At 38.9% G+C, this 21,930-nt stretch overlaps 2 protein-coding genes across 16 annotated transcripts in view; both read left to right on the plus strand.

The window, feature by feature from the left end:
* Positions 1-5,794: 5,794 nt before the first annotated feature.
* Positions 5,795-10,941, plus strand: rab36 (RAB36, member RAS oncogene family). Of its 4 annotated transcripts, none has more exons than XM_026313827.1 (11): positions 5,795-5,908; positions 6,485-6,568; positions 7,135-7,226; positions 7,318-7,392; positions 7,688-7,789; positions 7,892-7,956; positions 8,066-8,117; positions 8,372-8,453; positions 10,031-10,121; positions 10,233-10,346; positions 10,436-10,941. In XM_026313827.1, exons 2-11 carry the CDS (start codon positions 6,491-6,493, stop codon positions 10,495-10,497), a joined length of 813 nt encoding a protein of 270 aa, XP_026169612.1. In that variant the 5' UTR covers positions 5,795-5,908; positions 6,485-6,490; the 3' UTR covers positions 10,498-10,941. The 4 variants fall into 4 exon arrangements, 3 of the variants coding, with proteins under 3 accessions (XP_026169612.1, XP_026169611.1, XP_026169613.1); XR_003296069.1 differs by lacking the exon at positions 5,795-5,908 and adding an exon at positions 6,024-6,141 and having other exon boundaries at positions 10,261-10,346; XM_026313826.1 differs by lacking the exon at positions 5,795-5,908 and adding an exon at positions 6,024-6,141.
* A 558-nt stretch (positions 10,942-11,499) lies between these two features.
* Positions 11,500-21,930, plus strand: part of depdc5 (DEP domain containing 5, GATOR1 subcomplex subunit) — a 41,019-nt gene continuing 30,588 nt past the window's right edge. For 11 of the 12 annotated variants that reach the window (XR_003296059.1, XR_003296058.1, XM_026313633.2 and 8 more), the window contains exons 1-22: positions 11,500-11,780; positions 12,008-12,075; positions 12,179-12,266; positions 12,362-12,408; positions 12,994-13,079; positions 13,157-13,240; positions 13,328-13,377; positions 13,764-13,833; positions 15,168-15,246; positions 15,385-15,446; positions 15,538-15,607; positions 15,705-15,777; positions 17,393-17,496; positions 17,591-17,665; positions 18,131-18,265; positions 18,384-18,445; positions 19,312-19,385; positions 19,487-19,556; positions 19,650-19,686; positions 19,785-19,905; positions 20,025-20,248; positions 20,411-20,611. Coding sequence is in view for 10 of the 12 variants with exons in the window: in XM_026313633.2 (XP_026169418.1) it covers positions 12,018-12,075; positions 12,179-12,266; positions 12,362-12,408; positions 12,994-13,079; positions 13,157-13,240; positions 13,328-13,377; positions 13,764-13,833; positions 15,168-15,246; positions 15,385-15,446; positions 15,538-15,607; positions 15,705-15,777; positions 17,393-17,496; positions 17,591-17,665; positions 18,131-18,265; positions 18,384-18,445; positions 19,312-19,385; positions 19,487-19,556; positions 19,650-19,686; positions 19,785-19,905; positions 20,025-20,248; positions 20,411-20,611 (1,870 nt within the window). In the remaining 2 variants the exon portion in view is untranslated. Of the gene's footprint in view, positions 11,781-12,007; positions 12,076-12,178; positions 12,267-12,361; positions 12,409-12,993; positions 13,080-13,156; positions 13,241-13,327; positions 13,378-13,763; positions 13,834-15,167; positions 15,247-15,384; positions 15,447-15,537; positions 15,608-15,704; positions 15,778-17,392; positions 17,497-17,590; positions 17,666-18,130; positions 18,266-18,383; positions 18,446-19,311; positions 19,386-19,486; positions 19,557-19,649; positions 19,687-19,784; positions 19,906-20,024; positions 20,249-20,410; positions 20,612-21,930 lie in introns of those variants that run through there. The other variant, XM_026313640.2, reaches the window with a different exon arrangement.

Here is a 21,930-nt window from a genome sequence, read left to right on the forward strand (position 1 = left end):
TCATAACTTTTATTATTTGGCATATTCATTACCATTTGTACAACAGTTTTACTACAAATACCATGGTTAAACTATGGTTAGCAAAAACCATGGCTAATTTATGGTTACCATGCTGACACTGACACTTTAAACTGACACTGTTAAAACATTGTACTTACATTGGCCAGAAATTTGAGTTTGTAACTTTATCAACTTTTCCTCTACTAACTTGATTTTCACAACAGCATCTTGACGAGTGCCACCTCGTGGTGGGAGTGAAGGGTATCAGACAATACTCATAAATAAGGTCAATCAGGTGGGAACAAAAGCGCTGAAGTTACATAAAGCTACGACTTGATGGCGCTCTCGCACAAATCTATTTTAAGTAAGACGGTGACAGAAAAAGAGTCTGACAGCAGACGAACATTGAGCTGCTTTTAATGAACACCACAACGACTACAAAAAATACTGATAAAGAGTTGTTCTATTACAACATCACTAGAATCAAACAATTTGGTAAGAAAGTCAATAAGTGAGCAACCCAAAATAAAATGCTAAATAAAAGCAAAATAAAAAGCCGCACAAACGGAGCTTCGAGCAGCACAAACGGAGCACAAACGATTGAGACTATTTTTGCGAAGTTTTGCGTTGGGTGGGGGGCCAACTTCACGGAGGTGTCTGGAGCCACCTTGTCTGCTTGGATACCTTGCCGAGTGCAGTCATCGAGTCATTGGCCCTATGTGCAGTAAACGACAGGGACTAACAGAGACATACTCTGATCTACAGCAGCAGCTGTTGTGTAGTTGTGTGCGTCTATTGCAAGTGAGTTGCAATATTTTCCCGTGTTGTTAATGGCAACAGCGGAGCGCTAATAGTCTAGCGCTTCGTAATGTGTTAACATATTTGCCTTGTTATCGTTGTTCTCAGACCCGATACTAGTAATAGATATTATGTTCGGTTAGTTGTGTTATGCCAACTCATTGTGAGATAGAGTGCTATGGTTACTGCTTGTTGAGTTATCGTTTCTGTTATTCATAGCGAGTGCTTGAACCTACGCTAGGCTAAAAACGCTAATTGGGTCAGGGACATTCAACGCAGTGTGACTCAGCCCTGTTTACACCTGTTTGTGTCCAGTAGAGGGTGCTGTGGTATTGCTAATTATATAAAGCTCTGTTTATTGTGGACTGAATGGCGCATGCTTTATCACTGTTATTAGGCCCGAGCAAGGACCAAAGGTCCAAGCGCAGGGACTATTATAATCGCTCAATGGGCAAGGGACGACTTAGCGGGGGGGCGAGACCTTTCCGAAAATGTATAATATGTGGGTGCTGGGCGGGCGTGGGCCTGGAAATTGTTAGAAATATTCTTATTTTTTTTGTTCATTATTATTCTTCACGTTCCGCAACTCCCTCAAATTTGACCCCCTGAACGTGTGTGAAAACTCACCAAAATTTGCATGCCCCTCAGAATCGTGTGAAAATTTGATATTTTATGGGTTTCATGAGCAAACTCAAAAGAATGGCTCTTCAGCGCCCCCGACAACAATTGAAATACATTGCGCCTATGGGAGGCCCACTGACATTTATTTAATCGTACAGTCACCACACCTGGCACATCTCTTCTTCATGTCAGGCCAAGCAAAAAAGCTTATCATGTCGAGGTCATGTGACCAACAGGAAGTCCACCAGCTGGGAGTTTATCTTGAGGTCATTGAGTTCGTTGATTTTGCTCACCTTGAACGAACTCCTCCTTGGGCTTTTGACTGATTGAGCTCATTTTTGGCCAGCATCACCTAGACCCATGGGGCTGCAAAAGATATCCAAATTTCTTGAATAAGTATTACGGTTTTCCTTTGGCGGGCGCGGCAAGTTGACGCAGGTTTGTGGCACCTTCAAGGTGTCGGATTGGAATCGGACCAATTGATGAATTGTAGACCCCGGGGGCCTGAATCCAGGTGATTGAACAAAATCACCTGGCCCCCTGTATAACAATTTGAAAATTTGCGAAAATTTGAATGGAGAGCCAAACATTTAGTTTGTCAGAAATGGACCAAATTTTGCACACAAATCCTTTAGGGCATTCTGAGCAAAAAAGCCAATGAGAGCCATGCTCTATTTTCCACGCTGTTGCCTTGGTGAGGACCTGAAACCACAATTCATTTCCTATGAGAAAATTTGCAAAAAATTACAATGGAGAGAAAAACATTTAGTTTGTCAGAAATGGACCACATTTTGCACATACATCCCTTAGGCCGACTTGATCAAAAAAGCCAATCACACACATGCACTATTTTCCACGCTGTTGCCTTGGTGAGGACCTGGAACCACAATTCATTTCCTATGAGAAAATTTGCAAAAATTACAATGGAGAGAAAAACATTTAGTTTGTCAGAAATGGACCACATTTTGCACATACATCCCTTAGGCCAACTTGATCAAAATAGCCAATCACACACATGCACTATTTTCCACGCTGTTGCCTTGGTGATGACCTGAAGCCACAATTCATTTCCTATGAGATTTAAACTTAAGATGCACATGCTGTGTACTTGCACTTACTTTGTCAGAACTGTACCAAAATTGGCACACACCTCCGCGGGGGTGCACTGAAGGACGTGGTCTACGTGGCTGCTTTTGATCTGTACTGTGGCCTCTGCACTGATTCTTTTAATGTTTTAATATGTGTGTCAGTGTGTTTTTGTGTCTCAGTACATCTGGAAATGTGTGTTTACAACTGGTGCACTGTCAGTGAGTGTTTGTGGAAAACTGCATCAAGCCAAGCTGGGCTCCTGTTTTAGGAGTGCCAAAACCATCTATAATAATGAAGGAAGAAAGCTTGAGCTGGGTTTTAATCAACAGACTTGACTTGAGTGTTGTTTGGGAGCACATCCTCAGTTCTGCCATCAGGTGGCAGTAGAGCTCTATTTTCCACACTGTTTCTGTTGCAATGAATCAACAGACTTGACTTGTGTTGTTTGGGAGCACATCCTCAGTTCTGCCATCAGGTGGCAGTATAGCTCTATTTTCCACACTGTTTCTGTGGCAATGATGATCAATCAGCATTGGATGTTTTAAACTTAAAGGTGCAATGCTGAATGAATGTCTGCTGCTGTTGCGCCTGCCTTTTTGTGTGTCCGTATGTGTGGCTGTATGTGGTCTGAATTCTGCGTCCAGTCAAATGAACATTTACAATGATAAATGTGTAGGTATGCTGGTCTGCGTGTGTCCACGGGTGTGTGCAACGGATTGTGTGGCTGAATATGTTTGTTGATGTCTTTATATGTGTGTCTGTGTGTTTTTGTGTCTCGGTACGTCTGGAAATGTGCAGCTGTGCTTTCAACTGCTGCTGTTGTTACCGTGGAGATGTGAGGTGGTTCGCCGTTTGTCTCTAAAGCGCACGTTGACTGGGAGAAAATCCTCCGCCTCGGCTTTCCGGATAGGACTCGTGCCGTCGTTCGAAGGGCTCCCGGTGAGGCGACCGGCGATGCGGTTCGAGGTCAGCTGCGCGGTTCGAGGTCGGCTTCGGCCGCGGGTCGCTGGCGGGGGCGGTGCATCGGGGAAGGCGGTCCGCTCGAGGCGAGGGCCGCTTATCGCCGCTTGTGGCTATATTTGTTTTTATATCTGTCATATAGCAGCGTAAAGTATATTATTTCCAATTCACAGTATTTATATTACACTGTACATTATCTGAGTGTAATTTCATTTGTTATCCAATTTATTTATTATATTTTCTCCGTTGTTTATACAGAACCACACATACACCTATACAGACATGGTTGTAGCTGTTGAAAGGTGGAAATAAAGAACAAATCCAAATAAGACGTCTATGTGATTCTGACCGATCACCTGTAGTGGGCTCTACCAGAACGATCCAGTCTAACTATATTAGCCAGGAAGCACATCCTTCCTCACAAGTAATAGTAATAATACTTCTTCATCATCTTCTTCTTATTGTGAAGGAAATTTATACCTTGACAGACAAATGTCTGCTACCTCCCTCTGTGTCCTATGTTAAGTCAACAAAGACTTTTAACACGGCTTTGTAGTCACAAGGAAGCAGACGGAAAGTCAGGGAGACGCTAATTATATTATGTATGCCATCCTGCTGGCATGATTTACATGTGAGTGACTGATGTGTAAATTAATGCTGTTCAACTGATGCTGTTTCCTTGCCCGTTGCCTTTGCCTATTAAATTGGCCATCCTTTGATCTGAGATGGTCTCCAAGTGTTTTTTCCATGACAGATTTGGTGTCAGCGAGTAAGATGGACGCGCGGTCTGGACTCTGAAGAATGGAAAGTAACAGTGCGCACTAAATAGCGATTCCTCCCTGCGGTTCGAGAAGCTTTCATCCTAAGGAGATATAGACATAGACAGACCGGTAATGTTACAGTAAGAAAAAGCGCTGACTCACTACGTGGTTGAGTAGTTGACGAGACGTCGTCTTAGTAGAACCATTGTGTTATCAATTACTGTTGCAGCCTGTACAGGAAAGGCACTGGGCCCCGCGGTTGTCTTGATAGAGACCGTTGTGTTATTAATAATAGTTGTATGCATTACAGAAAGGGACTGGGTCCCACGGTTGTCTTGGTAAAGACCGTTTTGTTATTAATAACAGTTGTAAGCAGTAGAAGTAAAGGGACCGGGTCCAATGAGGAAAGATAACAAGAGAGAACGGCTACTAGAGAATAGTACTGGGTACTAAAAGGGAAAGAAATGCCTGGCCAGGGTCTGGTCTACCAACTTATTTGTCACTGTTAAATGAAGAAATTAGAAAAAAGTACAACACAAGTTGTAAACAACTGGTGGGAGCTGGGGTTTCCTGTGGAGTTTAGTCTGAGTAGTCGACAGTCAGTGTTGTTTAAAAGATAAACTTAAAAAGAAGAAAAGGAAAGAGAGTACAGAGCAACACAGGTCTTTGTCCAAGAAAGAGAGAAAGAAACACAAGGTGTTCCAAGCTGACTGGAAAGCACATTGCATGTGGAAAGAAGAATGTCGTGTGAGGGAAAGTAAGATGAAGAGAAGGCAGTATGAAGATGGAGACAAAAGGTCTAAACAGAAACAAACAGAACCAGAACATATAGTATATAGACCAAAAGATTGTTCTGACACTAAATCTCTGTATCCTGTTCTGAGTTACACAAGGTGGATCCAGACCTGGACTCTGCTCCCCCACCTCCTCCTTATCACAAACAGACAATACACAGGAAGAGAGACTCCAGCCAGCGTCCCCCCACTGGAGTATGAGGCACCTGGAAACGACACATCTGAAACACCTCCACCAGACTCTGAAAGTGTGAAGGGACACACCAGATCTGAAGGGCAGAGCCACTTGTCTGGTGAAGAAGAGGAAACAAAAGATGACATGGACATGAGAGAAGCAATGGACAAAATTACCCATCCAAAAAAGAATACCAACAAATGGGGAGAGGATTTTCTGAACATGGTTACAGGACTACAAACCAACATTTCAGGAACTGGAACGTCTGTTGAAACCACATCTGGGGCGTGAGTATTACAAAATCAGACACCTTTTCACTAACACGTACCTCATTTTTCGTTTGAAACAACAAGACTGGGTACACGTGGACAATGCCCATTACAGCGATGCCGTTGTTCAATTGGTACAGTGGGTGCAAGCAAAATTTCCCTCACACTTATTACAGACCAAAGTAACGTCACTTTTATTGCCACATTACAGTGAAAAATAAACTTGTCTTTACTTTGACAGGGATCTACGGGACCTAGTAATTGGCACTACTTTTAGACACATGGAAAAAAATTCCAGCTATCACGTGACATAGGAACTACAGTACAGTTGTCATGGAAACGACCCGCTCAGCAGAAAGCGTCCGGGTTTATAACTGCAGTAACTGAGAGCCATCCAGACAAATTAAGGAGATATTCGACGTAATTTCGTCAGTGCTGAGTGTAAGTCATTCACAGTGTTAGCCATTTAAACCACAGTGTAACAGAGTGCCATTTTGTTAAAAAAAAAAAAAGCCGGTCTGTGAAATAGAGGGTAGTGAAGCTGGTTGTGCTCGGCGCCATTGTCACTGACAACAGAATTGTGCATGACTTCAGTTGTCTTGCTTAAATTAATGCTCATTTTGGGACCGTTGGGGACTTCAGAAAAACAAAATAAAAAGTACCAAGTACAGCAGGTAGCTAATAATAATGAAGGTGTTAAAAAGTGAAGATATACCTTCATAATGTTTTATTCGAATGTTAATAATCTTTTATTTTGAAGGCAAAATGTCAGTCTTGTAAGTCTACTGGATAACTTGATAACGCTGCAGCAGCACTAGCATCTTAACCAGATTCTCCTGAATAGCCGTGTTCTTCGACACCGTTACTTTGAAAAAGTACATATAGCCTTAGCCTAGATGTTGTCACTACCATCTGAGTCTGTCTCACAAATTGTTGAATTTGCGACGTGGCGTTCTAAGATAACAAAAATATTTAATTGATTGTATTTGAATCAAATATGTGTTTATTACCTCTCAGGTCGTCATGCAGGATAAAAGGAATGGGATGATACCATTCCCACTAGCTATCAGCAGAGACAGGGTCATCTTGGAATTCCCAAAGGTAACGTACGTTTTTTTGCAGTATACTGTGGTAACAGTGGTCTGCTCCAGCTTTATCCAGGTACAAGGTAATTTTTTACCGTGAGAGTGACCTAGTTAAAACAGTAGGACAACTGTCCAAAAATCTTAAGTTCTGTTACATGGAATCAGTCTTCCATATTTGAATGATAAAATTGTTTGTATAGGTCCTGAAACAGTCATGTTTTACTCTATGTTTTGGGGTGACATAATGCATGCATAGTTTGAGAACCAAAAGTGAAGGCTGTAAATTAGACTGTTGCAGTACCACAGTAACCAGTTTAATACCTCTATAAAACAGTCGCGTATTGCATATGGTGCACATATCCCTGGTGCTCAGAGGATGAATCCTTATGACTTTGTAGTTTCCCTGGCTTTTTCACTACCACCACTGTCAGATCAATGCTAGGTTGTCCGGTAAGTTGACTGGGACAAAATTTTGTACAGATATTCATGGGTTCTAGAGGATGTATCCTAAACACTTTTTGTGATTTTGTGACTTCTCCTCTAGCAGTTATTATTATATGCCTGAATATCTGTTCTTTTCAGTGCTACACACCTGAGGCCTCTCTGCAGCTGAAGAAAGACTGGGACATACAGGCTAAAGCATCCTGTAAAGACAGAAGTGCCAGGCATCAGCCGTGAGTCTACTACGTTGAGGTCAATGCATCATACTTAATTGTGTTTGAGTATCACATTTAAATCATGCATACTCATATGTCTTCTTTAAAGGTGGGACCGACAGAAAATGTCAAAAGTGGTGGTTGTTGGAGACCTTAATGTAGGGAAGACCTGCCTCATTAATAGGTACTTTATCAAAAAGAATCTAATGAAGACAAAATCAAAATGGCAATATCAAAATAGCTGCTAAAGACCATATAAAATATATAAAACTACATTTACAAAGTGTTGATGGATATTTCTCTTTCCTATATATTGTACATGTTTTTGTTTGAACTAAGTGATTGCACATTTAAGAAGTTAAGGAACTTAGTACAGAAAGGCAATTGATTATAAGCAGTCAGGGATTGTTCCAGTGACTCTGTGTTCTGAATACCACGAGCAAAAAGAAGCAAACCTGACTTGCTTCTGCTGTTTTCAGGTTTTGTAAAGATGTCTTTGAAAGAGACTACAAAGCCACTATAGGAGTAGACTTTGAGATTGAGAGGTTTGAAATAAATGGTGTCCCTTTCTCCCTTCAGATGTGAGTACCTTGATTTGAAATAGCCTAAATAATTTTGCCTGTACAATTTGCAATTCTAGAGTACTTTTTGTTTTGGCATTCATTGTAATTACTTTTGTATAGCTGGGATACTGCAGGACAGGAAAAATTCAAATGCATTGCTTCTTCATACTACAGAGGCGCTCAGGGTAAGAAGTTGGCAAAGATAAAAAAAAAATGTGTGTATGGCTGATGCTAGGTAAGACTATTTTAAATATGAGTTGAGTTAAACTGATACTTCTTGTTCATCTTTTACAGTCATTATCACAGTCTTTGACATGGCAGACATTAAGTCCCTAGATCACACATGGTAGGTCTGACATTATCACTGAACTCACTCTACTGGTGACTGGTGTTTTACAGAACCACTGAAATAGTACTCCCATTCATTACACAGTGAATGCAAAATGCAAAACTCTACTTGCATTTTCCGTGATTCATAATTGTGTTGCCGCACAAATTGAACAGGTTGGTGATGAGTCAGAAATCTGGAACCAGGTAGTTTGTTTTAATTACGCAGTTCTTGTAATTTAAAAAATATAAAGATGTTTTTTCTCTTTATAGTCAGTGGTTAGAGGAAGCGATGAGAGAAAATGAGCCTGACCCCTGTTTTATCTTCTTGGTTGGCACTAAAAATGACCTGCTGGTGAGTATATTTTATATTGTAAAGTGCAGATTGTCACATACAGTATTGTTCAAAATAATAGCAGTACAGTGTGACTAACCAGAATAATCCAAGTTTTTAGTATATTTTTTTATTACTACATGGCAAACAAGTTACCAGTAGGTGCAGTAGATTCTCAGAAAACAAACAAGACCCAGCATTCATGATATGCACAGTCTTAAGGCTGTGTAATTGGGCAATTAGTTGAAAGGAGTGTGTTAAAAAAAATAGCAGTGTGGCATTGAATCAGTGAGGTCATCAATTTTGTGAAAAAACAGGTGTGAATCAGGTGGCCCCTATTTAAGGATGAAGCCAGCACTTGTTGGACATGCATTCGAAAGCCTGAGGAAAATGGGTCGTTCAAGACATTGTTCAGAAGAACAGCGTACTTTGATTAAAAAGTTGATTGGAGAGGGGAAAACCTATGAAGAGGTGCAAAATATTATAGGCTGTTCAGCTAAAATGATCTCCAATGCCTTAAAATGGAGGGCAAAACCAGAGAGAAGAAAACGGAAGACAACCATCAAAATGGATCGAAGAATAACCAGAATGGCAAAGGCTCAGCCAATGATCAGCTCCAGGATGATCAAAGACAGTCTGGAGTTACCTGTAAGTACTGTGACAGTTAGAAGACATCTGTGTGAAGCTAATCTATTTTCAAGAATCCCCCGCAAAGTCCCTCTGTTAAAAAAAAAAAGCATGTGCAGAAGAGGTTACAATTTGCCAAAGAACACATCAACTGGCCTAAAGAGAAATGGAGGAACATTTTGTGGACTGATGAGAGTAAAATTGTTCTTTTTGGGTCCAAGGGCCATAGACAGTTTGTGAGATGACCCCCAAACTCTGAATTCAAGCCACAGTACACAGTGAAGATAGTGAAGCATGGTGGTGCAAGCATCATGATATGGGCATGTTTCTCCTACTATGGTGTTGGGCCTATTTATCGCATACCAGGGATCATGGATCAGTTTGCATATGTCAAAATACTTGAAGAGGTCACGTTGGAGTGGCCAGCCCAATCCCCGGACTTTAATCCAATCCAGAACTTGTGGGGTGATATCAAAAATGCTGTTTCTGAAGCAAAACCAAGAAATGTAAATGAATTGTGGAATGTTGTTAAAGAATCATGGAGTGGAATAACAGCTGAAAGGTGCCACAAGTTGGTTGACTCCATGCCACACAGATGTGAAGCAGTTATAAAAAACTGTGGTCATACAACTAAATATTAGTTTAGTGATTCACAGGATTGCTAAATCCTACAAACAAAAACGTTTGTACAAAATAGTTTTGAGTTTGTACAGTCAACGGCAGACACTGTTATTTTTTTGAACACACCCCTTTCAACTAATTGCCCAATTGCACAGCCTTTAAGAGCGTGCATATCATGAATGCTGGGTCTTGTTTGTTTTCTGAGAATCTACTGCACCTACTGGTAACTTGTTTGCCATGTAGCAATAAAAAATATACTAAAAACCTGGATTATTCTGGTTAGTCACATTGTACTGCTATTATTTTGAACAATACTGTACACAAGTACCTACCTGTCCTTTCCTTATAAGCCCTCAGAAGAAAGACAGAGGACAGAAAAAGATGCCATCAGAATAGCAACGGATATGTGTGCAGAGTTTTGGGCTGTTTCAGCTAAAACAGGTAAAAGCCAAGTGCTTAGATTGTCAATTGTTTTCTGCATATTACATTAAGGCAATATAAATATATAATGCATTAAAGTCACTGAAACCTGTCAATTTGTCTTAATTTTAGGAGAGAATGTGCATGGCTTTTTCTTTAGGGTGGCTGCTTTGGCCTTTGAAAAGTGCATGCTAAAGGACATGGAAAGTGGGGTTCCTGCTAGCATTGGGCAAGGAGACTGTATCAGTAAGTAATGACTCAACTCTTAACAAGCAGAAAGGTTGAGATGAAAGTCTTAACAGTATACCAATACAGAAAAATATATTTTTTGACAGAATCAGATCATGTTAACCTGGAGGAGCCTGCAACCCAAGACATAGAGAGAGGCTGCTGCTGATGAAAAAAGGAGCTGTGGGCAGAACCAGACAGAGGCTATATTTTCTGTGACCACTGTGGACTGAAATGTACCCTAGGATACACTCCATTAGGTTTTTTATTTAATCAAGACCGCAATGTATTCTGACATCTGCAGAAGGTTTGACCAGTATTCATTTTTGAAAGTCAGTTAATATTGGACTTAAACATCAGTTGGATTTTTTTGCTGATACAAAATCTTCTGATTTCAAATATTTTAATTGCAAAAAATTATAAGTTATATGTTAATTTTTCAGTGTTTCATCCAGAATGTAACTGTTACAGTAAACAAGTGTAAATGAGCCTACTATCAAGTCAGCATAAATTCTGGTCATGTGGACGTCCTTATTTACTTTAAAATACTTCTGTATAAAAAAGCTTGAGGCAATAGACTAGCCATTTAAACAAAGATTAAATAAAATTTCACAATAACATAGCATGTGTTTTACTCAAACAAAATGAATTAAATATGTATAAGACTCTGATCTAACATGTCTTTGTGTTTATGGATACCACATTCTTAAGTGTTGAAGTGTTCATACATTAATTTATCTTGAAAATGAGGTGGGGCATATAATAAGGTGTTTTTAGAGACTCGCAAATCCAAAGGGGTAGGTATATTCCTAAGCATTAGCGTCAGGATCATACAAGGATCCTTCAGACTACTCACTTTTTGGTGTCATACAAGAGTATAATAAATATAAAATTAGAGCGTTGTATGTCTGTGGAGATTCTGAGTTGTCCAGGTGAAGGTATCTAGCCATGACTCAACCTCTAGATAAAGCGTTGAATGTTAAGTATTTAAAGCTGAAGCAATGCATGTATGATGAATGTCCAATTAAAGGCGAGAATTGGTAAAAAAAAGACCGAGTATAATGGGTCATACAGAAAAAACATCTTAAGTTTTATTCTTAAAAGAGAAAGTGAAGATGGAAATAAACGGAGTGAGTGCTCCTGTTTTGCTAAGACACTCTCTGAACAGCTGCAAACCAATCGCATCACGGATTTTATGTGGGGGAAGTAGTCCAACTGGCACGTAGTTAGCTAGCAAACTGCTTTATATATTAAAACTTTCCTTTCTTACTTATTTTATCTATATGGATGGATTGTGACCATGTTGTAGTAAAATTATGAATTATACTACCACTGTGGTTAGTGCTACCTAGCTAGCTCAGTTGTAAATTGTCTCCAAGTAGCCATATTGTAGGCTAGCAAATGTGTCATCCTAGACCAGTTTGAACTGCAGCATTAGAAGAGAATATTCAGGTACCGCTGTATGTGTATGTGCTGTACTGTATGTACTAACTTGTTCTAACCGACCTGCCTTAATGCTTTATTGAATACTTTAAAAACAAGTTAACATACGATGTATATATTTCTTGAAATTGTTGTAGTTTTGTGAGTATAACGTTAGCGAGACTAATCATTACCTACGACACGCCTCTCATAAAGCTTGTGTGAAAAGTCATGAGTTAATTGACTTTGTTTCCCAGATGGTTTATCATGAAGACTAATAAGTCATATAAGCTTGTACTGCACAAGAAAGGTTTTGGTGGAAGTGGTAAGTGAGAACTTAGACTTCCGGTAGCCTAAATTCATGTACGTCTCTTTTGAAATAGTTGGTTTCCATGATTGCTTTTCAAATTGATTTTTCTTGTGAGCAGATGATGAGCTGGTTGTCAACCCAAAGGTTTTTCCTCAAGTCAATCTAGGGGATATAATCGAGATTGCACACCCCACAGATGAATACAGGTGAGTTTGTAAGCTGGGAAGCTGACTCTTTTGGATGTTCCACATTTTTCTCTATCGGTGTTATAATCGGGTTTTGTCTATTTTGAAATCCCCAGTCCTCTCCTGTTGCAGGTGAAGAGCCTAAAAGAAGATCTGCAGAAAGGTAAATTAGTGCCACCCAATATAATGTATGTAGACACAAGTTTCATGAATTATAAGCTAGAATAATTTTAGCTTTAGTGATCTCTTTGTTCCCCAAAAATAATTGGTTGTGACAGAAGACAATGGGAAAAATAGTGGCGCGCACAGCTGCAATAATTACTAGCTTAATTGATTTGCTGCTTTGTGTTTTCTTGTTTGTGATATGAAACACAGTGTCTGATTAGATAAAACAAGCAACCTGAACAAGTTGCCTTAGCCTTTAGAAAACCATGTTGTTTTATTGACAAATCAATGTATTACTTAAATGAGAAAATAACTAGCACATTAATTAATAATAGATATTATTGTTAGTTTCAGACTCAGTAGAGATGGACAATGGACACAATAACAGGAATGATCAGTCTAGTGCAGTCCAATACAGCCCTGAAACACATCCTGCCTTTGTGGTGCTTATAATGTTCATTGTTTTTTGGGTACATAAGATATCCAATGATTGTAACTGTTTGATATTTTATTGACTAGAAAATGTTTGTGATAATTACCTTGTCTGTTCACTACCAATGATAGATATTTTGTTTTTATTCAGAGACAATCAGTGTGGACCAGACTGTAGCACAAGCCTTCAAACTGCGTGCATATCAGGATGTCATTATTAACATTGTTGACCCAAAGGTATAGACCCCCTGAAAACTCCTCAGCTCCTCCACTTGTAATTCAGAAATAATCCATTATACATTTTTTTCTTACAGGATGTAACACTAGACTTGGTGGAGCTGACTTTCAAAGACCAGTACATTGGCAGAGGAGATATGTGGAGATTAAAAAAGAGTTTGGTAGGGAATGTAAAAGTTTGTTATTCTATGTAGTAATGTGTTATAGCAATTTACATGAGGATTTACCTGTTACAATCTTTATTGCAGGTGAGCACATGTGCTTATGTCACACAGAAAGTGGAGTTTGCAGGAATCAGGTACTAAGTTTACATTTTACTCTCCAAACTTCATAAATGCATTTAGAGTAATTGGAATGCAGAATCAATCAACATGTATGCTTTAATAATTGAGCAAAAAACAAATTAGCCAACATATTCAATTCAATTTTATTTGTAAAATGCCAAGTCACAATACAATTATCTCAAGGCACTTTACAAAAAAAAATGAAACAGAAACCCAACATATCCCTTATGAGTAATGACTTGGTGACAGTGAAGAGGAAAAAACATATGAGGCAGATATAATGCAGGATAATTCCTAAGATTAGTAAACAAGTTCACCTGTCATAAAAAAGTGTTGATGGAAATTACTGTAGAAGGTTTTTGTCAGTTCATGTATTCTTATGGTGCTTTTGACTCTCTAGAGCCCAGGCCAGTGAACTGTGGGTCAAGGGAGAGAAAGTGACCTGTGGTTACATCAGTGAAGACACCAGGGTAAGGGGGTTAGGGTTACTCATGAACAGTTTAGAAGGCAGGTGCTGATATTACAGCAATTCATTTCAGTTCAATTCAGTTTTATTTCCTGTGGTTCCACAGGAGAGGAGCTTGATAGCTCTATTGGGATAATATGGTACTATGAGGTCTTTAAGGTATGAAGAAGCTTGATCATGAAGGGATTTGTATGTGAGAAGAAGGATTTTAAATTCTATTCTATATTTTACAGGGAGCCAATGAAGAGAAGCCAATATAGGAGAAATATGATCTCTCTTGCTAGTTCTTGTCAGGACTCTGGCTGCGGCATTCTGGATTAACTAGAGGCTTTTTATGGAGTTACTGGGACATCCTGATGGGAATGAGTTACAGTAATCTAGCCTTGAACTAACAAATGCATGAACTAGTTTTTCTGCATCATTTTGAGACAGGATGTTCCTAATTTTGGCAATGTTGCGCCGGTGAAAGAAGGCAGTTCTAGAGATTTGTTTTTTGTGTGAGTTAAAGGACATGTCCTGGTCAAAAATAACTCCAAGGTTTTTTACAGTAGTGCTGAAGGCCAGGGCTATGCCATCTAAAGTAGCTATAATTTTAGAAAAGTTGTTTCTGAGGTTTTTAGGCCCAAATACAGTAACTTCTGTTTTCTCTGAGTTTAAAAGTAGAAAGTTATTGGTCATCCTTTGTGTCCGTCAGACATGCCTGAGGTCTGGTTAACTGGTTTGTGTTATTAGGTTTCATAGATAGATACAGCTGAATGTCATCTGCATAGCAGTGGTAATTAATAGAGTGCTTCCTAAGTGCTTCGTGCACACACGAGCAACACGAGTCAGTACTAATACATGAGATGATTATATGAGGTGAGATGATATGATGTGAACTTTATTCATCCCTGAAGGGAAATTCAGGTAATGCAAGAAGTAAGCTTTCAAAGTGTATGAATTTGACTTTTTCATTTTACAAAAACTTAGAAGGTATATAGTGTTTTGACCATTATGGGACCCAAAGCCCAACTCTTTTAAAGTTTAAAATTCTAAAGTATGAAAAATATATGGTACAATAGTTTTTTAAATGAATTAGGCTACTGCACATAGTTTAAGAAGTACATCAGTGGTGTCATGTAATGTGGTTGTTGGAGATTTCTGCCTGCCTGATTGTGTGAATTTATTTATGTTGCTTAACTAATGATTTTAATGCTATTTCCCAGTTTGAATGCATCTTTGCAAATGGTAGGCATTTGCTAGCATGCAGTTTTATATATTTTCCATCAAATTGTCAGTATAGCTATTTATGTTTAAGTCACTGATTCTGCTTATATGTCTGCTGAACCTATGACACAGGTGGTGTTCAGATCCACATCTGCCATGGTGTACATTTTTATCCAGATGAGCTGTGAGATGTGGGACTTCGACATATATGGTTAGTTGGACATCCCTAATAGGTTGTTTAAAAGCTTTATTCGTCTGTTTATGTCTTTTTAACTTGAAATTGAGGTTATTTTATTGCCATACTGTACACTCTGCAGTACAATGTGTTCCTTGAATGTTTTGCTCATAGGTGATCTCTACTTTGAGAAGGCTGTAAATGGTTTCCTGTCTGACCTTTTTGCTAAGTGGAAGGTTTGTATTCTTTTTTCATTTGGTTTTGTTGCAGTTCTTAAACTTGGTTTTCCAAAATAAATCATTAAAAAACTAATGTTTAATGTTATAGGAGAAGAACTGCAGTCATGAGGTGACAGTTGTACTTTTCTCACGTACATTTTACTATGCTAAAACTATAGGTGAGTTTTTACCATCTTCATCATTGCAGTCAGTTATGACACCAATTAATAGTGCAGCAATGTGGGAATGTTATATCTGAGGTATGACATTCCTCAGATGAATTTCCTGAGATTCTGAGAGGTTCCATCAGACAGGATCACGAGGGACGTTTTTATGAGGACTTCTACAGGTAAGCATAGTAACAGTATTATCAGCCATTCTGTTGGAGTGCAACAGATTTACAGACTCAGTGATAGTGGTAGTTCTTCTTAAAAAGCCTAATCTAGATGCTTCAGCAGTAAGTAACTACAGGCCAATATCAAATCTTCCATTTTTGGGAAAAATAATTGAAAAAGTAGTTTTTCAACAAATTCACAGTTTTATGGTGCAAAACAATCTTTTTAATGCACTTCAGTCTGGATTTTGCGCACACCACAGCACTGATACTGCACTTATTAAAATTGTAAATGATTTACATTTGAATAATGATGAATCCAAAACCTCTGTTTTAGTACTACTGGATCTCAGTGCTGCATTTGACACAGTTGATCATGATGTGCTGCTTGATAGACTAGAAACGTGGATGGGCGTTACTGGCGTTACTGTTAAATTGGTTAAAATCTTACTTACAAGATAGACTATTTTGTCTCACTTGGTAATTACGAGTCTGAGGGAACAAAAATTAAATGTGGGGTTCCTCAAGGGTCTATTCTTGGACCTCCTTATTCAATATCTACATGCTGCCCCTTGCTCAGATTATGGAGTACTACAACATTGACTACCATACCTATGCAGATGACACCCAACTTTATATATCAGTATCATCTCATGATTGTAGTCCTCTAATTTCATTATGTGAGTGTATTAATCAAGTCAAAGAATGGATGTGCCAGAATTTTCTCCAGCTCAATACAGACAAGACAGAAGTGATTGTTTTTGGCCCCAAAAATGAAAGGTCAAAGGTCACTGCTTACCTTGACTCCATGTCATTGAAAGCCACAAATCAAGCCAGAAACCTTGATGTAATCATTGACTCAGACCTGAATTTTAACAACCACATAAAATCCATCACTAAATTTTCCTAATACCACCTGAAAAACATTGCTAGAATAAAAGGTTTTCTGTCTAAACAAGCTGCAGAAAAACCTGTTCATGCATTTATCTTCAGTAGGTTAGATTATTGTAATGGCTTGTTTACAGGTCTTAGCAAAAAGTCAATCAGGCAGCAGCAGCTAATCCAGAATGCTGCTGCCAGAGTCCCTACAAACACCAGGAAACTGGACCAAATCGCACCAGTTCTTAGATCACTACACTGGAAAATCTTATTGCTAGTTTATAAAGCACTAAATGGTTATGGACCAAAATATATTCAAGATATATTAGTTCCCTATGAGGTTTCCAGACCCCTCAGGTCATCTGGGACAGGTCTACTGTGTATTCCCAGAATCAGAACCAAAGAAAGTGAAGCAGCATTCAGTTACTATGCTCCTCACTTATGGAACAAACTTCCTGAACACCTGAGGTCTACTCAAACTGTCAGCTCATTCATATCAGGACTGAAAACACTGTTGTTTACTGCTGCCTTCAAATCCTTCATCCTTGTTTTCTTAATGTGCTTTTATGTCTTATTTTAATTAAAATTTATTTTATTTTAAATGTCTTTGTTTTTAAATGCTCTTTTTCCATGCTTTTAATGTAATTATATGCCTTGTAAAGCACTTTGAATTGCGTAGTGTATGAATGATGCTATACAAATAAATTTCCCTTGCCTTGCCTAGTTTCAGACGTATTGTGTTTAAAATCAGGGTCGTGGCTCAGAATGAAAGACGGGATGAGTGGACATCATTGCTGGTCACTATCAAGAAGCTTTTTATCCAGTATCCTGTCCTGGTGCGACTAAAAGAAGCAGGTAATGAATGAGTCGAACATTTGACTGAATAAGGTGTCTTTGGATCAGGTGCCATTTTGTAATGTAAATCTTGTTTGTTTTATTCTTATGTCAGATGGTTTTCCTGGGGGTTATAACTCAACTGCTGCTCAAGGAAACTACCTGGAGGCCATTAACCTTTCCTTCAATGGTGCATACTCTACTGTAATCTCAGAGTAACTACTCTCAGAAAAAAATAAGTTATTTTACAAAGAGGTTGTTGATTTAGATACCTGGTTAAGTAAAGCTTAGTCAACATTTCACATGTAGGATTTGTTGTATACTATACAAAAAAGACTCAAGTAACACATATTATTTGTTGAAGCCATGTTTCAAGCCACTTAATAATCAGGCTGCATTTTAGATTCACATAAAATCTGTAATCCTTTTATAGAGAAAACAGGCACTGTGGATTTTGCCCTGTCACTTACCTTTAATGGCCAGTAACACCTCATTACCGTTTTAAGACAGACTTGAAAAATTGTGAAACGCTCCTTTTAATATGAAGAGTCAGCTACAGTTCATTCATTCTGTTTCACTGATCACTGGTATTGCTACTACTTACTAACTAGAAAAGACAAAAAGAAATAGCTCAAAGTCACCATGTTTCCCACAGTTTTTGACAAACACTACATCAACCGTAACTTTGACCGCACTGGACAGATGTCAGTGGTCATCACACCGGGGGTAGGAGTGTTTGAAGTTGACCGTCTGCTTATGATTCTCACCAAACAACGTATGATTGACAATGGTGAGTGTGAAGTTGCACATACATTTCAAAAACAACCTGACCAGACCTACTTATTAGTAGGAAATTAAAAGATCATTGTTTAAAGTGAGATATATGGCAAATACCTTCCCCTCTTTAGGTATTGGGGTGGACTTGGTGTGTATGGGGGAGCAGCCATTACATGCAGTACCATTATTCAAGGTAACACTTCTGTGTTTGCACATATAGTCCACTGTATGGAATTCTTGTTCTTCAGGTTCTTTTCTTAGTACATTCGATATTAGATGAAGTTACATGTGCTACATTAGTATGCCAAGTCTGTTTAAATTTCAGTGAGTTTACATCAGTACTGATAAAACTGTATGTGTGCTATAACCCCTTTAGCACATTGTGCCCAAATCACAAAGGTTCAGAAGTAATTGAACATTTGACAATTAAGTATTTCTTGCGCAACTGCTGATTTCACTACTAGGATGAATACAGAGGTATATATGAGCATTCTGTGTGCTCATATATAACAGCCAATTCAGAGAAATGTGTTAAAACTCACTGGACAACATTTCATCATTCAGCAGGACAAGCATATGGCCAGAACAACTAAAAACCTTTTCACTGTGGAGAGGTGGAATATCTTATGCTGGCTGAGTCAGTCACCCAATCACAGTCTGACTGAGCTGGGTTAAATTTGGGTTAAAGACCATACTAAAGGCATAGAGCCCACAACAAAAAGAGCTGACTGAGGCTCCACCTCAGAAAACATCACCAGGGAAGATACAAGGTGTCTGCTGATGTCTCTGGAGCAAAGACAGTTGATGGCAAAAGATTTTCTATTGAACATTAAATATGATAATTTTGAAACTGTACCTTTTGAACCCTTGTACATTATGTACTATATGTAGTGCCCCATTTCCCTGGCATATTGATGTAAACCTACGTAAATTACAGTAGCACTTCAATGTAGTGTCATTTTATTTCATGGTGAATATCCTGAAGCATAGTGCCTGAAGGACAAAAAATTTGTAACTGCCCAAATACGTATAGTCTAGACTATATCTGTTTTTCTTTAGCTGCACAACAGGATGACACCTGGAGACTCTCGCGTGGGAGATGACTACAACTTGCCTCACTGGATTAACCACAGGTAAGAAAACAACTAAGAAAAAAAGAGATTAATTCAGATTTTCTGTACAGCTGTAATCAATTGATCTATCTAATTTGCACCTTTGTTTTCCATGCCCACAGCTTTTACACCTCCAAAAGTCAGAGCTCTTGTAGCTCCTTCACCCCTCGAATCAAACTGGCGAGCCATAAGGTACCGTCACATTTTGCAACACTTGTTTGACTTAAGAAGTTTGAGAATCGTTTCTTGTATGTTTTAACATCTTACAATTACAATTATTTCTAGTTTAATGCAGAAAAAATTAAGAGCAGCAAAGACCATGGTGAGTTGTGATTGAGACTGACATCTTTCTACTTTCCCAAAGCTGCACTTCAATGATTTAATCTTTATTCCAACCTTCCTCTCCATGACATCCTTCAGCTCTTTGTGCTCCAAAGGACTCTGACAGCAGCCTGCCTATACAAGTGGACTATGACGGTTATGATGCTCAAGTGTTCAGACTACCTGGCCCTTCACGAATTCAGAAGACCACCAACTTTAGGTATCTGGCCACTTGCCATAGAACTAAACTCAATTAAACACAATAGAGACAGTTCTGATTTCATTTGAGTCTTGTGGATATTAAGCCTCGTTGAACTGTAATAAATGTGTGTCTTTCAGGATGGGTCGAGATAAAGAGATGAATGGGAGGAAGAGCTGGGGCTCAGGGGATGTCAGTGCAGGCATAGGGGTGTCCCCTCCTGTACGCTCTGGGGGCCCTGAGGAACAGCGTAGCCTGGCCTCTGATGATAGTCTGGGTCCTGTGTCCAACATGTTGCTGATTCCCCGCATGGCTCCTGTACAGTATGAATTCAGCAGCTCTCTTGGATACACAAGCACTAGAGGTATTGTCTTTAGAGGTTTAGTCTGAACCTGTAGTCCTGTAGTTGTTACTGACTGTAGTGCTAATCCAATTGAATTAGACCTGTCTATTCTTTATGAAGTGTGATCCATCTTTTTCTGCTCTCCATCCCACTGCTACTGTTTTGTTTTGCCATTCTTTTCAGAAATGTTAGAAAAGATGATGGACTCTCAGAGGGATTCCAGTGCTCCAGGCAGGTTTACAGTGGGAAGTGCTGAGTCAACCTTGCACATCCGTCCAGGAGGTTACACTCCTCAGAGAGCTCTCATAAACCCCTTCACCCCATCCAGGATGCCAATGAAACTCACCTCTAATCGCCGTCGCTGGATGCACACCTTCCCTGTTGGTGAGGTGACATATAGCCTGCCACAAACACATTGCGTTGTGCAGTCAGAGATGTAGTTATGATGTGAGTTTGTGATCTAAATAGGACTGAGCTCTTTTCCTATTGCTTGCTTATTAAGGGCACTTGTACTACAATAGCTATACCTCCTTATTTGACAGGATCATCTTTTCCTCGCCCGTCTCTCTACCATTTTCCCCCCAAATTTATGGGGAAAGTTTGTGACTACTGTTACCTTCATTTATAATTTAGTGGGATAAAGGAAAGTTAAATCTTTGTTGCGTCACCCTCATACATGGTGCAGAGTTTTAGTTTGTATTTTCTTATTAACTTGTGTAGTATGATAAAATAGCTGTACGGCATATTACATTAAAAGTAGGTACCACAGTATAAACAGTAGGTGTCGTTAGAAGCGAAAGCACATTTACGCAAGTACTGTACTTAAGTAAAATTTTGTTTTCTACTAAATTGTACTTGGACTTGACTATATTTCAGACAAACTCTTGTGCTGTTCTACATTTATCTGATACCTTTATTTCCTTTTCAGCATCAGACAAATAAAACAAAATACAGCATAATTATAAAACTTTACTAATCTCTGGTGAAAAATTCACAAACTATCCAGCAGTATGTAAATTACTTCAAATTATAAAGTTAACATTAATTCCACCTTTTCCAGCCACAACATTAAAGTGATGAACACATTAATACATCAGTAATTGTAATCCAATAATATACATTATATGAAGTATATACAGTGGGTACGGAAAGTATTCAGACCCCTTTAAATTTTTCACTCTTTTTGTCATTGCAGCCATTTGCCAAAATCAAAAAAGTTCATTTTATTTCTCATTAATGTACACTCAGCACCCCATCTTGACAGAAAAAAACAGAAATGTAGAAATTTTTGCAAATTTATTAAAAAAGAAAAACTGAAATATCACATGGTCATAAGTATTCAGACCCTTTGCAGTGACACTCATATTTAACTCACATGCTGTCCATTTCTTCTGATCCTCCTTGAGATGGTTCTGCTCCTTCATTGGAGTCCAGCTGTGTTTAATTAAACTGATTGGACTTGATTAGGAAAGGCACACACCTGTCTATATAAGACCTTACAGCTCACAGAGCATGTCAGAGCAAATGAGAATCATGAGGTCGAAGGAACTTCCCAAGGAGCTCAGAGACAGAATTGTGGCAAGGCACAGATCTGGCCAAGGTTACAAAAGAATTTCTGCAGCACTGCTATTTTTACTTAAGTAAAGGGTCTGAAAACTTTTTCCACCACTAGGTGTTATTTAACGTCAGGCAGAAACTACAGT

This window comes from Mastacembelus armatus, chromosome 17 (genome assembly GCF_900324485.2).
Source record: "Mastacembelus armatus chromosome 17, fMasArm1.2, whole genome shotgun sequence".
Lineage (NCBI taxonomy): Eukaryota > Metazoa > Chordata > Actinopteri > Synbranchiformes > Mastacembelidae > Mastacembelus > Mastacembelus armatus.

Coding starts and splice junctions, on each gene's coding strand:
- rab36 (XM_026313826.1), top strand. CDS start 6,052: ATGACTTCAGTTGTCTTGCTTAAATTAATGCTCATTTTGGGACCGTTG. Junction 7,393..7,687: donor AAGACCTGCCTCATTAATAG/GTACTTTATCAA, acceptor TGCTGTTTTCAG/GTTTTGTAAAGATGTCTTTG. Junction 8,118..8,371: donor AAGTCCCTAGATCACACATG/GTAGGTCTGACA, acceptor TTCTCTTTATAG/TCAGTGGTTAGAGGAAGCGA.